The 15,740-nt window shown below is 38.4% G+C and overlaps 1 protein-coding gene across 2 annotated transcripts in view; it reads left to right on the forward strand.

Annotated features, from left to right (window-relative positions):
* LOC115232416 (protein CIP2A-like) overlaps window positions 1-15,740 on the forward strand; it is an 85,476-nt gene that overhangs the window by 54,251 nt on the left and 15,485 nt on the right. For both annotated transcript variants that reach the window (XM_036514881.1, XM_029802279.2), the window contains exons 15-19: window positions 8,934-9,144; window positions 9,518-9,580; window positions 10,821-10,931; window positions 11,443-11,564; window positions 12,351-12,413. In XM_036514881.1, the coding sequence (XP_036370774.1) occupies window positions 8,934-9,144; window positions 9,518-9,580; window positions 10,821-10,931; window positions 11,443-11,564; window positions 12,351-12,413 (570 nt within the window). The remainder of the gene's footprint in view (window positions 1-8,933; window positions 9,145-9,517; window positions 9,581-10,820; window positions 10,932-11,442; window positions 11,565-12,350; window positions 12,414-15,740) is intronic.

Below are 15,740 nucleotides of genomic sequence, written 5' to 3' on the forward strand. Positions count from 1 at the left end.
TCAGATCTGGCAGTGTTTCTACAGCTGGATGCCCTTCCTAACGCCAACCACTCCGAGAGTGTAGTGGGTGATTTTATGTGCCACCGACACAGGTGCCAGACGAGGCTGGCAAACGGCCACGCTCGGATGGTGTTTTTATGTGCCACCGACACAGGTGCCAGACGAGGCTGGCAGACGGCCACGTTCGGATGGTGTTTTTATGTGCCACCGACACAGGTGCCAGATGAGGCTGGCGAACGGCCACGATCGGATGGTGTTTGTTACGTGCCCACAACAAGGAGGCCAGTTGATGCAGTACTGGCTACGGCTACGTTCAGATGGTTTTCTTGTGTGCCACCGGCACCACAGAGATACAAATTCCATTGATGTTCATCTATTTTGATTTGTTTTGATTTTCAGTTGCCTCAACAGGTCTTCACAAGTGTCACAAGAAGGAAGGTATGCACAGGTGGACTGACTACGTCCCAGGTAGGGATCACAGGTTATGGCCTGACTAGTCTTGCCGGGTTTCGGATGGTGTTTTTATGTGCCACCGACACAGGTGCCAGATGAGGCTGGCGAACGGCCACGATCGGATGGTGTTTGTTACGTGCCCACAGCACGGAGGCCAGTCGGTGCGGTACTGGCTACGGCCACGTTCGGATGGTTTTCTTGTGTGCCACCGGCACTGGTACCACAAAGATACAATTCCATTAATGTTCATCTATTTTGATTTGTTTTGATTTGATTTGATTTGTTTTGATTTCATTTTGATTTTCACTTGCCTCAACAGGCCTTCACAAGTATCACAAGGAGGAAGGTATGCACAGGTTGACTGACTACGTCCCAGGTAGGGGCCATGGGATATGGCCTGACTAGTCTTGCCGGGTCTTCGGATGGTGTTTTTATGTGCCACCGACACAGGTGCTAGATGAGGCTGGCGAACGGCCACGATCGGATGGTGTTTGTTATGTGCCCACAGCACGATGGCCAGTCGATGCGGTACTGACTACGGCCACGTTCGGATGGATTTCTTGTGTGCCACAGGCACTGGTACCACAAAGATACAAATTCCATTGATGTTCATCTATTTTGATTTGATTTGATTTGATTTTCACTTGCCTCAACAGGTTTTCACAAGTGTCACAAGAAGGAATGTATGCACAGGTGGACTGACTAGTCTTGCCGGGTCTTCGGAAGGTGTTTTTATGTGCCATCGACACAGGTGCCAGATGAGGCTGGCGAACGGCCATGATCGGATGGTGTTTGTTACGTGCCCACAGCACGGAGGCCGGTCGATGCGGAACTGGCTACGGCCACGTTCGGATGGTTTTCTTGTGTGCCACCGGCACTGGTACCACAGAGTGTGTGCCACCGGCACTGGTACCACAAAGTGTGTGTCACCGGCACTGGTACCACAAAGATACAGATTCCATTGATGTTCATCTATATATATATATATATATGAAATATACATTCAGTACAGGACATCACTGACAAATGAAAAACACATAAACACATAAGAGTTAAGTACAGGACAAAATACCAAAAGAAGTCTATCTCCTTCTCAGTTGTTGACTGTTTTACTACTCTCTATTTCGTGCTTTTAGTGAGAAGATAGGAAAACTTTATAAGACAGCAGCATCCAGAAATTTTTAAAATATAAAATTTGTGGAGAGTTAGGGCTTCAAACAAACAAACAACAACAGAATGGATGTACAAAATAAACAGTTGACAAGGACAAACATTAATAGCTGTTAGGCCAAGACGAATTATAATGGGTAATGCCTGGGAGAAATTTTTAAAGGAAATAGAATAAATAGAAGAGAAAATATGTCGGGAGGCAAGAGAAATTACATGCAGTCCAGTGGGCGTCTTGTCCAAAAAAGACAGAGAAATGGCCTGTAGTCACATGTGAGCAACAGGCAGAGGGGAAGGGGGTCAAGAGAGAGGATGAAGGAAAGAAACAAAAGGAGTGAGGAGAAGGAATGAAAGCTAGTAGAGAGTGGGAGAAAGAGGACAGCAAAGAAGGAGGGGGAGAAGCGGAAAATATAGAGGATTATAGAGGGATAGAGAGAAAGAAAGAGAACAGTGGAGTCGCAGAAATTATATAAATGTAGGAACTACATTTATGTACACACGCACACACACTTGATTGTGCATACCCTTGTCTAGGTATCATGTAATGGTTGTAAATCAGTTTCATTGTCATACAGGTGAGGTTATAAACAAAATTGAATACACATACACAATGTGTGTGTGTTATTTGTTCATGAGCCAGCTGCATTTTAGGCATAAGAGAATTACACCTGATGCCTCTTATACCTAAACTAACAACACACACCATGTGTAGGTGTGTTTGATTTTATTTATATAGCTCAAGCTGCTTCTAATTCACAAGTGAGGTTGTTCATTTCCAGTCTACTGTGTAAAACATGTCAGACCATGGGGAATATTGTTTTGCTTGGAAATGGGTGATGGTTGGCAACAGCAAGGGCATCTGGCTAAAGAAGATGTGCTTCAACAAATTTTATCCGACACATGCAAGCATGGTAAAGTAGACGTTAGATGATGATTTTATATATCCCATTGTTGTCGTCATTGTCATCATCATCATCATCATTTAACATCTGCTTTCCTTGGTGGCATGGGTAGGATGGTTTAACTGAGGACTTGCAAGCCAGTAGGCTGGACCTAGCTTCAATTTGATCTGGCAAGGTTTCTATAGCTGGATGCTCTTCCTAACGCCAACCACTTCGAGAGTGTAGGGGGTGCTTTTTACGTGCCACTGGCACAGGAGCCAGTCAGTGGGCACTGGCATCAACCTCATATCTATATACAGACACACACACACACATATTTATGCACACGCATGCACACATGCAATTCTTGCATAAGGATATGTGTATGTGTGTGAATTACATTATCTTCAAATAAAGAAAAAGCAATATGCTCTGGAAAAATTCTCACCAATGAACAAAATAATCTTTGGTGAAAGATGTTGCTAAAATTAATTTCAATCAAGAGTCTCCTGCAATACTCAAGACAACATGAAAGGAAGTCTCCTACTTATAAAATGAATACAAAATAGAATTCATTATCTTATTCATTTATCATCCACTTTCTCATGCTTGCATTGGTCAAATAGAATTTGTGGAGGAAGATTTTTCTATGGCTGGCTGCCCTTCCTGTCACAAACCTTCGTCTGTTTCCAAGCAAGGTAATATTTCCTTATGACCAGACATGTTTTATCACAGAAGACTGGAAACAAATAACCTTGCTTGTATGATGATGACACATTTACAATCATCACATGATGTGTAGCCACAAATACACATATCTACATACATACATACACACAACAATCTTCTTTCAGTTTTCCCCCTACCAAATACACTCACAAAGCTTTGGTTGGAGCTACATTAATAAATGCTTGTCCAAGGTGCTGTACAGTAGATTTTAACCCAGGAAGATTCAGAAACAATGTTCTCAACTCCACAGCCACACCTGTGCCTATTGACTTTTTCTTAATTCCATGATATTGCACTATGTAAGCAGTAAGAAAGAATGTTCAGACATTGGGTCCCACTGAGGAGATGGCAAGGGACTGAGACCTTTGGCGATTTGCTATGCTTGAGAAGAAATGTCAAGCTAAGTAAAACCATGGCCATCTATACATACTGGCATGTGCTGCTGTCTCTGTCTTGAAGGCTTGCAGGTGCTGGTGCCATGTAAAGTGCAGCCATTTCAGTGTCACATAAAAAGCACCTGTGCCAGTATCACCTAAAAAAACATTCAGTACACTCTGTAAAGTGGTTGGCGTTAGGAAGGGCATCCAGCCATAGAGGCCATGCCAAAGCAGATGATTGGAGTCTGGGCAACTCTTCAGCTAGCCCGTTCCTGTCAAACTGTCTGACCCACACCAGCATGGAAAACAGACGTTAAATGATGATGAGATAAGAAACCATCCCTGCTCTCTCCACTCCTTTATCTACCGGTTTGGCCTCACTTAAATAATGTCATCATGTTTTACCGCTTTCAGCATTCCTCAGTAATTACTTGTATTAACTGTTCTGCCAAAGCAGCTTTAAAACAGAAAGCTGCACTGATGCTGCATGCCGAGACATCTAAGCCTCTGCGTTGGCACACGTCTGGGTGACTTAGACACCACCTACTTTTGGCTTGCCATCAAGGTGTTCATCTGTTGCCGCCTTTGGTAGGCTGCAATTTTATTAGCATGCTTACACATACACATATGTATACACACAAACACAAACACACATATATATTCATTTGTATAGGCACACACACACATGCATATATATATATATATATATATATATATATATATATATATATATATATATATATATATATATATACACATATATATACATATATATGTATACACTTACATATTAACATTTATACACACATATACACATACACACACTCACACACATATACCTGTGCATATACATATGTGTGTGTGTGTGTGTATATCACATCTTACTTAAGGCTGCAACAGTTGTATATTAATATCACATACACACAGACTTTGTTGATATACAGAACGTTAGTGAGCAGGCTGCAGCTTAAACTTACATCACATTATAAAACAAACATCTTTCAGATTTATGATAGCACAAACAAACATTCTGAGTACTTAGAAAAAAAAAAATCGATGTTTTATTTTTGTTTAATTTTTTTTTCTCCTTTTTATTTAGCTAAAAATGTAAAAAAAAATCATGAAGTGTAGATCTTCTAATAACATGATTAAAAAGAAGAGTGGGCAGTTAGGAAATAAATGGCAGGTTTTTGTAATATATACTTTTTTTTTCCTTCTGTGTCTATCGAACCAATCTGTCTCATATTTTATCGTGTTTGAAAACGAGTTAAATTATTATGAGTCATCATTGAGTTGTGATAGTAGGTATATAGCTAACCAACTATAGAGGTCACCAATAAAGGTGTGCTATGTGTGTGTGTTTGTGTGTGTTACCATATGTTCAGCATTTTGAAAATGTGTGTTTTCTAAATCTTTTGGATATTTTGTCAATAAATTAGTAAGTAGATTTAGTGTACCAAAAAAACTATGACAGGTAGCTAGTTTGTTTTTTAAGAAGAATATGGACTGCACATAAATAATGTTTTGTTTCAGCTGTTTTTCAAACTGGAAAAGTTGTGATATATATATTATCATCATCATGATCATCATCATTTAATGTTTGTTTTCCATGCTGGACAATTTTGACAGGAGCTGGCAAACTGGAGGGCTGCAGCAAGCTCCAATCTTCTGCTTTGGCATGGTTTCTTCCCCAACACCAACCACTTTACAAAGTGTAGTGGATGCCTTTTGCCTGACACCAGCGCAGGTACTTTCCACATGGTACTGGCATGGGTGCTTTTCATGTGGTACCAGCATCTACCAAAGGGGAGTCGATTAAATTTATAACCACCCTTTATTGATATTTATTGTCAATAATTTCGAACATTCCTCAATAACTTTTACCTCCAAATATGCTTCAGATAGGTCCAACTTTGAAAAAATTTTCCTCCAATTTCATAAAAATTTTCTCCAGAGTTGGTAATGGGTAATTATATGGCATCAAACATTCATTTAATCCCTTTGAAAAATAAGCGCACACTCGGATTTTATTTATTTTTTTCTTAACATAAATTGTTGGGGATGCCCAATTTGTGTAATCAGTTTTTTCAATAATGCCAAGCTTTTCAAGTCTATCCAATTCTTTGTTGACTTCTTTCAACACTGCGAAAAGTACTGTTTGTTTTTGTTTAAAAACCGGTATAGCGTTTTCTTTCACTTGAAACTTCACCTCTGTTTTGGTGCAAAGACCCAATTCATCAGAAAAAACTTCGGGAAAAATATTTCATAATTCATTTTTTTTTAATCCTCTGACACCTTATTTGTACAGGTGTAAGAACCATTCACATTTTTACAAAAAGTATTTATGGGGAGGTCCCATAAGTTAACTCATTCCATCCAGTCTCTTCCAAATAAATTTGTATTTTTCTACACTAAAACTTTGGCTTTCAAGGTTTTTCCACAAACTGTAGCATCACTTATAATTTTGCCCATAAAATGCAATTTTTTTCCCGAAACACCTCACGCAATTTTCAAAGTTTCCTTTAATCTAGGTTTCTCTACTTTTCTCCATGTATCTTTATCTTTATCTAGTTTCAGCTCACGAGCTGTGGCCGTGCTGGGGCACTGCAATTGTATCTGTATTATTTGTCATGATATCACTGCCTGTATCCAATTGTAACTTGATATTCACATTATTCATTTTTATGGATACAAATTTTCATTTCTGAGTCTCATTTAGAAATTTTGTTAACAATACATTCTTTCTAGAATTTTTTTTTTGTTTGACCCTGTTTTGTTTCACTGTACAATGTGAGCTTTTATGTCCAATATTTCCATACTCAAAACATTCACGATTTTTAAAAGGACAATTACTTCTAATATGTAAACCTCTGCATACATAGCATGGATTTGGTCTTGATGTTCGTTTTTCCTTATCCGTTTCACACATGTATCTGAAAACAATTGTTTTCTTTAATTTTATCCACATTATGTCTTAAATTTATAATCCTCTGGCATTCTTCAGCTACTGCCTGTAGAGTTAATTTTTGGTCCTATTCTAATTTTGCTAATATATGGGAATATATATCAGCATCTTTTCTTGCAGTTAACCCTTGAACAAAAATTAGACAATTGAACAAATCCAGGGTTAATTTATTTAATTTGAATCTTTTACACTCTGTTAATGACCCCAGCATAGGTGATGCAATCTTCATCATCTTTTTTAACTAACTTTAAACACTGCCAACGGGTATTGAAAGGGGAACTTCTTTCACTGAAAATTCTTGATAACAAATTAATTGTTTCATCGAAACAAATCTCACCTGATTTCTTTAACAGAATATAATTACAGTATTTTTCTTGTTTAGCAGGGGATAATTTTCTTAAAATTCTTCTCATCATTCCAATTTTTACATTCTTCTTTGAAGATTTCTTTGTATCTTCTAAAATATGCAGAAAAAGTAGTACCTTTGGATCTTTACCTTTTGACCGACAGATTTAAAAATTAATTTTTTATAACTAAACACTTTCAAACTTCGTATACTGGTAGAATGTGTCACATAAAACATCTTTTTCTCTTAGCGTTGTTGAGACAATTCTGTATTTTGGAAGTTATTTCTTGTTAAAGTTGTATTTTGGTAATTTCAACCAATCAATGATGTGTATTCAGCTGAATAAAATTGCTGCTGTTGTTTGTCAACAACAACTTCCGGCGGTGTATATTTCATTTGTCACTGTTATTTGTGACATATTTCGTCTCAGTTACGTTCGTATGAATAAATGAGTGTATCTGAAGCATGTTTACTTCATGGCACCACCATAATTATTCATGCTTCATTTTTCATTTTTTTCTGTAACTCTAACCCTAAAACCCTAATGCTTAAAACCCTAACCCTAAACCCTAGCCCTAACCCTAAAACCCTAACCCCAACCCTAAAACCCTAACGCTAAAACCAGTACAAAAGTACAAATGATGTCATAAATAACATTGACAAACGAAAAATTCACCGCCGATAGTTGTTGTTGACAAACAACAGCAGTAGTTTTATTCAGCTAAATAAACGTCATTGACTGGTTGAAATTACCAAAATACTACAACTTTAACATGAAATAACTTCCTAAATATAAGCTTTTCTCAAAAACGTTAAGAGTAAAAGATGTTTTATATGACACATTCTGCCAGTGTCCGAAGTTTGAAAGTGTTTAGTTGCAAAAATTATTTTTTAAATCTGTTGGACAAAAGGTAAAGATCCGTACCGTCTGATGAGAATGAACCTGAAGTATTTTCAGACTTCTTCAACACTACTTCCAGTAACTGTTGGTATTGTTGTTGTATCCTAGACAAACACTGGATATATAATTTAATGAATAGAGGTAAAATCAATGTGTTCACACAATGTACTTCAAAAAACGCCCTCTCAACAACTCCTACTGACCTCTTGTCTCAACCAATACGCTACTCTTTATAAGGGTTCAACTAGTTCATTTTTCCAATTCCCCAGGGGTGTCAATGACTGTCGCCACAACATTGTACTAATATTTTCAACCCTGAAAGGATGAAAAGTAAAGTTGACTTTGGCAGTATTTGAACTTAGAATGTAAACAGGCAAAAGAAATGCTGCCCCAGCACACTAATAATAATAATAATATAATAATAATAATAGCAATATTTACACTGGACAATGTGTCGGCATTATAAAATCAAAACCGCTTACAAATGCTATAAACACCATCCTAAAGCTATGACTGAGAGAGAAAATGTGTCGATTCTCTGGGACTTCCTCGTACATACTGACAAAACTATGTAAGCTAATAAACTGGATATTATTATAAAAGATCAGACAAAAGAGGTGTGTTTATTAATTGACATGAGTATCCCTTGCGATCACAATATAGTGGCGAAAGAATTTGACAAGATCAGTAAATATAAAGGCTTGCTAATAGAAATTGAAAAAATGTGGCATCTCAAGGCGACTATAGTACCAGTAATTGTAGGATCTCTAGGAATGATAAAAAAAGGTACTGAAACCTATTTGAGAATGATACCAGGCTTACCATCCCTACAGGAAGTGCAAAAAATCGTGTTAACTGGAATGACTCATGTACTGAGAAGAGCATTATCGCTGTGAAAACAACATCCTTTCATGAATTTATTTATTTATTAATTTTTTAAATACATATTTTACCTGTGAATTTGGGTGTGTAATCTGGGAATGCATACAATGAGCTTCTCTGTCCTAGGTGTATGGAAAACACTCGGCGAGAAACACAAGAAAATTTGAAGAAAGAAGGAAAATAATAATAATAATAGTAATAGTAATAATAATACTCTAAATCATCATTTTAGGTTGGGTGATGCCTTGGCTGCTAACAACGTTGTCCGTGAACAAGATCATAAAACAATGAACAATTCTTCATTTGGATGGAATAGCAATGTCCACAACTCTTACAATATTTTACCATCAAATCATGGTGGTCAGAAAGTTCCTGGAAAATCAGCATCAATTGCTGAGCAGAACATTGAAGATTTGATTGAAAAACTTCAAACTGGTTTAGAGGTTGGTATATATTCCTTTCTGGTATTTACTTTCTCCAAGAAGGTCCTTAGAAAAAATGCTCAGTAATACTGTTTGTTATATTATGTCATCTACCATACACTGTTAACATTTATCCCCTTCTATTACTATCCATCACTCACACATACACTCTCTCTCTCTCTCTCTCTCTCCCTTTGCCACCCTTTCATCCCAAACATTCTGTATTAACCAAGATAGGCTAATGTCTCTTTACCTGTCATCGTTGTCTCTTCTATTCATCTCCTCAACCACAAAGCCAAAAGTTTGAATTGTCATTCCACAGATTTTTTTTTTGTTCCTACAATTTGAAATACTTTTGTATCTTTATTTATTTATCTATTTATTCCTTTTCCAGGTAAAAGATGTGAAGCTTTCTGAAATGATAGATGTTTATGAGCACAAGCTGCAGTCAATGCAGGTAAGATTGGTTACCTTGAATTTGTATTGAGAAAGCCCTCTTTTTACTAAATTATTTAAACAGAATAGGAAAAAGCACTGATGCTGGTACCCCATGAAAAGCACTGGTGCTGGTACTGCATAAAAAACATCTGTACTAATGCAATTTAAGAAGCACCTGTACTGGTAACATGTAAAAGCACTCACTACATTCTGTAAAGTGGTTAACCCATAAAGTGCTGGGATATGCACTTACATAGCATGGACTGCTGAGCACATTTTATGAAAATGAGACGATCATGCACATAAAAACAAAAAATATCTTCTTAGTATGTAATGGTGAAAAGTCATTAGTTCAACTATTAGTCCTCTTGCATTCTGGTGGGTATTAGAGCGTTTGAGTGACATTAGACCTCAACAAACGCCCATAAATTAAATGCATCTATCTGGGCCATGATCGTGGCCTGTCAGCCTGTGCCTGACAGCCATGATCATGGCCTGTTGCGCTTTATGTATTAATGTTGTGAAGGACATCCAGCTGAAGAAGCCAACCAAAACAGACTGGAGCCTGGTGCCACTTATCAGCTCCTGTCAAACCATCCAACTCCTACCAGCATGGAAAATAGACATTAAATGATGATGATGATGATGAATTATGAGATTGTTGTTTGGGTACAGGAAGGCACCTAGTCTGTGTGGTTAGAAAATTTACTTCACAACCATGTGATTCCAAGTTCAATGTCACTATAAAGCTTTACACTATGTAATTGCAATGCTTTTATGTGTTCTGCTTAAATCTTCTTCAGGTCATCTTTGCCTTCTGTCTTTCCAGGGTCAATAAAATAAAGTAACAGTCAAGTACTGGAGTTGATTTAATCATCTAATACTGTCTTCCCTAAATATCAGGTTTTGTGTGTAAGAAACAATTATTATTATGACTGTTGTCAAGATGGTGAGCTGGTAGAATCGTTATCATGCTAGACAAAATGTTTAGTGGCATTTAATTAGATTTAATTCTGCCACAGTTAACTTTATCTTTCTCCTTTTGGAATTGATAAAATAAGTACTAGTTGAACACAAGGATCAATGTAATCGACTAGCCCCCTCCCTCAAAATTTCAGGCTTTTTGCCTATAATAGAAAGGATTGGTATGACTGTTTTTATTAAATTTCTTTAATAAAAAAAATAAGCACCAGAAAGAAGGCATCTTTAATAAGCAGTGAAAATAATGTAAATATTGAATACTTTGATTCTTTCCTTAGATGAGAGAACAGCAGCTACAAGACCTTTTGGAAGCTAAGACATTAGCAGTGGTCCGTGCTGATCGTGTCATAAGTCAATTCAGGTCTCGTCGTGCAGAAGCAGAAGCAGAGGTAAGTTTCTACTGGTGAAGTCTTCATAGAATTTTCATTGAAGTGGTTTAGTTTATGGTTGTAAGAAGGCCACTTCAAATATGTTTCATCTGTTATGGTTTCAAACTTCCATCCATCAAGGTGTTGTCATATCAGATGTAAACACGGGACTAATTATAAACTGTGATGGATTATCAGAATCTGTCAAACAGCAGATGGCAACATGCCTAGAAGTGTTTAGTTATATCACTTTGTCCTGAGTTCAAATCCCACTAAGGCCGGTTTTTGCCTTTCGTTTTTCTGGGGTCAGTAAAATAAGTATTTTAATCAAGATTTGTATTTTTTTACGTCAATTATTCTTCTGTGTGTTCAATAAAAATACAAATGTAAGTTAAGAATAGGAGTTGATTAAACCTTTTTGATAACATCTGGTGACAAACACAACACTCGAATTTTACTTAGCATTTACACTTGAAGTCTCATTGGTTTTATTAAATTAATTCTCTTTATTCTTTTGAAATTTTATCTTCAGAACTGTAGCATACGTAATATGCTCCGAACTTTTGAAAAAAGAACAGAAGAATATCAAGAAAAGCTACAAAATATGACTGCTCTTGAGACAAACTATAACAATTTACTGGCTGAAAAACAGAAGTGAGATGTTCTTTCTTTTTCTGGTTCTACCTTTTGGAAACTCCATATTTGTTTCACCTTGTTTTTTTAAAAGTAAAATATATAACATTTACTTTCGTCTTCGTGTGTGTATTTCGTTTTACTTTTCTTTGCAAATGGAATGGTTAGCAGCTCTTCTAGAGTTACAACACAAGACTTCTCTGCTGACAAACCTCTTTCAAACCCTATTACTCTTCTTTGACACTTCTGATGTAATGCAGTCACAATCCACTTGGCATTTAGCTGTCTTCAGTGGAATTTTCTCTGCAAGTAATTGGTTTACGCCTCCAGCAGGGGTTGTCATGACCTTTCAATGCACCACCTTTCTCTAATCTTTTCTGAAAAGCCGAAAACCAGAAGTAAATCTAGATGGTTCTTTTTTTTCTCCTCTTTTCCAATATCTGCAGTCTTTGTTCCAGCTCATCTTCTCTTACTACAAGTTTAGGAGGGCTTGCAAAGGTCATGGGCACAACTTTGTGGTTTGTCATAAGTGACTGTTAGAATAAATCCCAAACTTAAAAAACAAGTATTAATACTTGGGTCAATTTGTTTGACTAAACCCTACAAGCTGGTGCCACAACATGGCCACTGTTCAATGACTGAAACAATTAAAACTAAAATGCGTTTTGTTATTGCAGCTTCATTGCACCACAAACGTATTTTGTTATACTAAATTTTAACTTGTCTTCTAAATAAAATATGATTCCTACCTTACAGTATATAAATAATATTAAAGAAAATTGTCCTTCTTTATCGTTTCAATTTCAGACTGGAATTAATGGCAGAGGAACATGTGGTATTGAAAGAAAACTATAATGAACAAAGTCAAAAGTAAGATCAATCTTCTTTTCTGTTTCTGATCTACTTGCTGTTGTATCATATTAGTTTCAGATCAAGTTTAGCTAATTTTTATTTATAAGTATGTTGTTGTTCTTGTAAAGGCCAACATTAATAATCAGTGAGCATCGAATTAGCAAATGCACAGGAATAGGGTAAGTGAAATGAGAGAGAGAGAGAAAGAGAGCAGAGAGGATATCCTTTTCACCTGAGATAACCATGTCTCCCTGACAAATATATTATAAAGATGATCAGTTCAGATTTTTCTAGAAACTTAAGTTGACCCTACCAAATGGAATAACTATGTACAGCTATTGATACTATCTTATTTCTCTCTCTCTCTCTCTCTCTCTCTCTCTCTCTCTCTCTCTCTCTCTCTCTCTCTCTCTCTCTCTCTCTCTCTCCTCTCTCTCTCTCTCTCTCCAAACTGTGTGTGTATTTATTTAATTGTATTGCTTAGCTAAGTTTTAGTGCTTGATTTACTTATAATGTATGGTATTCATAAGCAGCTGAGGTAGTGAGAATTCACATTTTTAAACCATATCATAAGTATAGAGCATAGTATTAACCCTTAAGAGATGATAGGGCCAATCTATCAGCCAAAAAGTCAAATGATGAAGATTGTATTGGTTCAATCAGTTTCCTACATGAATATATATAGTTTTATACATGTAAAGTAATTACTTTATTTTTTATAATTTTTTTTTTTTGAAAAATAAGTGCATGCCCTCTGTAGGGCTTGTGAAAAGGGCTCCATCTTCTTGGCACTGAAACTCCAAATGAGGCTCTGTCTCCAAAGTGTTAATTAATAAATGACAAAAAAGTAGGTGTTACATAATTAAATCCATTAGCTTACAGCTGTTTTTGCTGTAAGAAATACTGTGCCCTATAGTGAATATTAGCATGACTTCTCACAGTTTCATCAGAGCCTTTAATGATTGGACAATGTATATGAAAAAATACATCATTCAATCATTATGGGCTTTGATGAAGATGAGATAGTGGTGGTGTTGGAAAATGTGATCCTGAGTCTTTGATAGAGATGGGATGGTCACAACCAGAATGTCATGGATTGTTGATCTGGATCATGGATGACCTGTGTTTAAACAACATCAATAAATTAACTTAAAGTGTCTTTGTATATAATTGGGATAAAATTAATAATAATGGTTTCAAACTTTGGCAGAATTCAGAGGGAGTGGTTTTGTCAATTACATTGGTCCCTTCTGATCAAATGGTACTCATTTTATCAAACCCAGGCACTTTGTGGTACCAGTGCCTGTGGCACACAAGAAAACCATCCGAACGTGGCCGTAGCCAGTACCGCATCGACTGGCCTCCGTGCTGTGGGAACATGGTGGCACATAAAAACACCATCCGAAGACCCGGCAAGACTAGTCAGGTCATAACCCGTGGCCCCTACCTGGGACGTAGTCAGTCCACCTGTACATACCTTCCTTCTTGTGACACTTGTGAAGACCTGTTGAGGCAAGTGAAAATCAAAACAAATCAAAATAGATGAACATCAATGGAATTTGTATCTTTGTGGTACCAGCGCCGGTGGCACACAAGAATCCATCCGAACGTGGTCGTAGTCAGTACCGCATCACTGGCCATCGTGCTGTGGGCACATAACAAACACCATCCGATCATGGCCGTTCGCCAGCCTCATCTAGCACCTGTGTCGGTGGCACATAAAAAACACCATCCGAAGACCCGGCAAGACTAGTTAGGCCATAACCCATGGCCCCTACCTGGGACGTAGTCAGTCCACCTGTGCATACCTTCCTCCTTGTGATACTTGTGAAGGCTTGTTGAGGCAAGTGAAAATCAAAATCAAATCAAAACAAATCAAAATAGATGAACATCAATGGAATTTGTATCTTTGTGGTACCAGTGCCGGTGGCACACAAGAGAAAACCATCCGAAAGTGGCCGTAGCCAGTACCGCATCGACTGGCCTCCGTGCTGTGGGCACATGACAAACACCATCCGATCGTGGCCGTTCGCCAGCCTCATCTAGCACCTGTGTCGGTGGCACATAAAAACACCATCCGAAGACCCGGCAAGACTAGTCAGGCCATAACCCATGGCCCCTACCTGGGACGTAGTCAGTCCACCTGTGCATACCTTCCTTCTTGTGACACTTGTGAAGACCTGTTGAGGCAAGTGAAAATCAAATCAAAACAAATCAAAATAGATGAACATCAATGGAATCTGTATCTTTGTGGTACCAGTGCCGGTGGCACACACTTTGTGGTACCAGTGCCGGTGGCACACAAGAAAACCATCCGAACGTGGCCGTAGCCAGTTCCGCATCGACCGGCCTCCGTGCTGTGGGCACGTAACAAACACCATCCGATCATGGCCGTTCGCCAGCCTCATCTGGCACCTGTGTCGGTGGCACATAAAAACACCTTCCGAAGACCGGCAAGACTAGTCAGTCCACCTGTGCATACCTTCCTTCTTGTGACACTTGTGAAGACCTGTTGAGGCAAGTGAAAATCAAAATCAAATCAAAATAGATGAACATCAATGGAATTTGTATCTTTGTGGTACCAGTGCCTGTGGCACACAAGAAATCCATCCGAATGTGGCCGTAGTCAGTACCGCATCGACTGGCCATCATGCTGTGGGCACATAACAAACACCATCCGATCGTGGCTGTTCGCCAGCCTCATCTAGCACCTGTGTCGGTGGCACATAAAAACACCATCCGAAGACCCGGCAAGACTAGTCAGGCCATATCCCATGGCCCCTACCTGGGACGTAGTCAGTCCACCTGTGCATACCTTCCTCCTTGTGACACTTGTGAAGGCCTGTTGAGGCAAGTGAAAATCAAAATGAAATCAAAACAAATCAAATCAAATTAAATCAAAATAGATGAACATTAATGGAATTGTATCTTTGTGGTACCAGTGCCGGTGGCACACAAGAAAACCATCCGAACGTGGCCGTAGCCAGTACCGCACCGACTGGCCTCCGTGCTGTGGGCACGTAACAAACACCATCCGATCGTGGCCGTTCGCCAGCCTCATCTGGCACCTGTGTCGGTGGCACATAAAAACACCATCCGAAGACCCGGCAAGACTAGTCAGGCCATAACCTGTGGCCCCTACCTGGGACGTAGTCAGTCCACCTGTGCATACCTTCCTTCTTGTGACACTTGTGAAGACCTGTTGAGGCAAGTGAAAATCAAAATAGATGAACATCAATGGAATTTGTATCTTTGTGGTGACACGTGGCACACAAGAAAACCATCCGAACGTGGCCGTAGCCAGTACCGCATCGACTGGCCTCCGTGCTGTGGGCACGTAACAAA

Source organism: Octopus sinensis, linkage group LG2 (assembly GCF_006345805.1).
Source record: "Octopus sinensis linkage group LG2, ASM634580v1, whole genome shotgun sequence".
NCBI classification, from domain to species: Eukaryota; Metazoa; Mollusca; class Cephalopoda; order Octopoda; family Octopodidae; genus Octopus; species Octopus sinensis.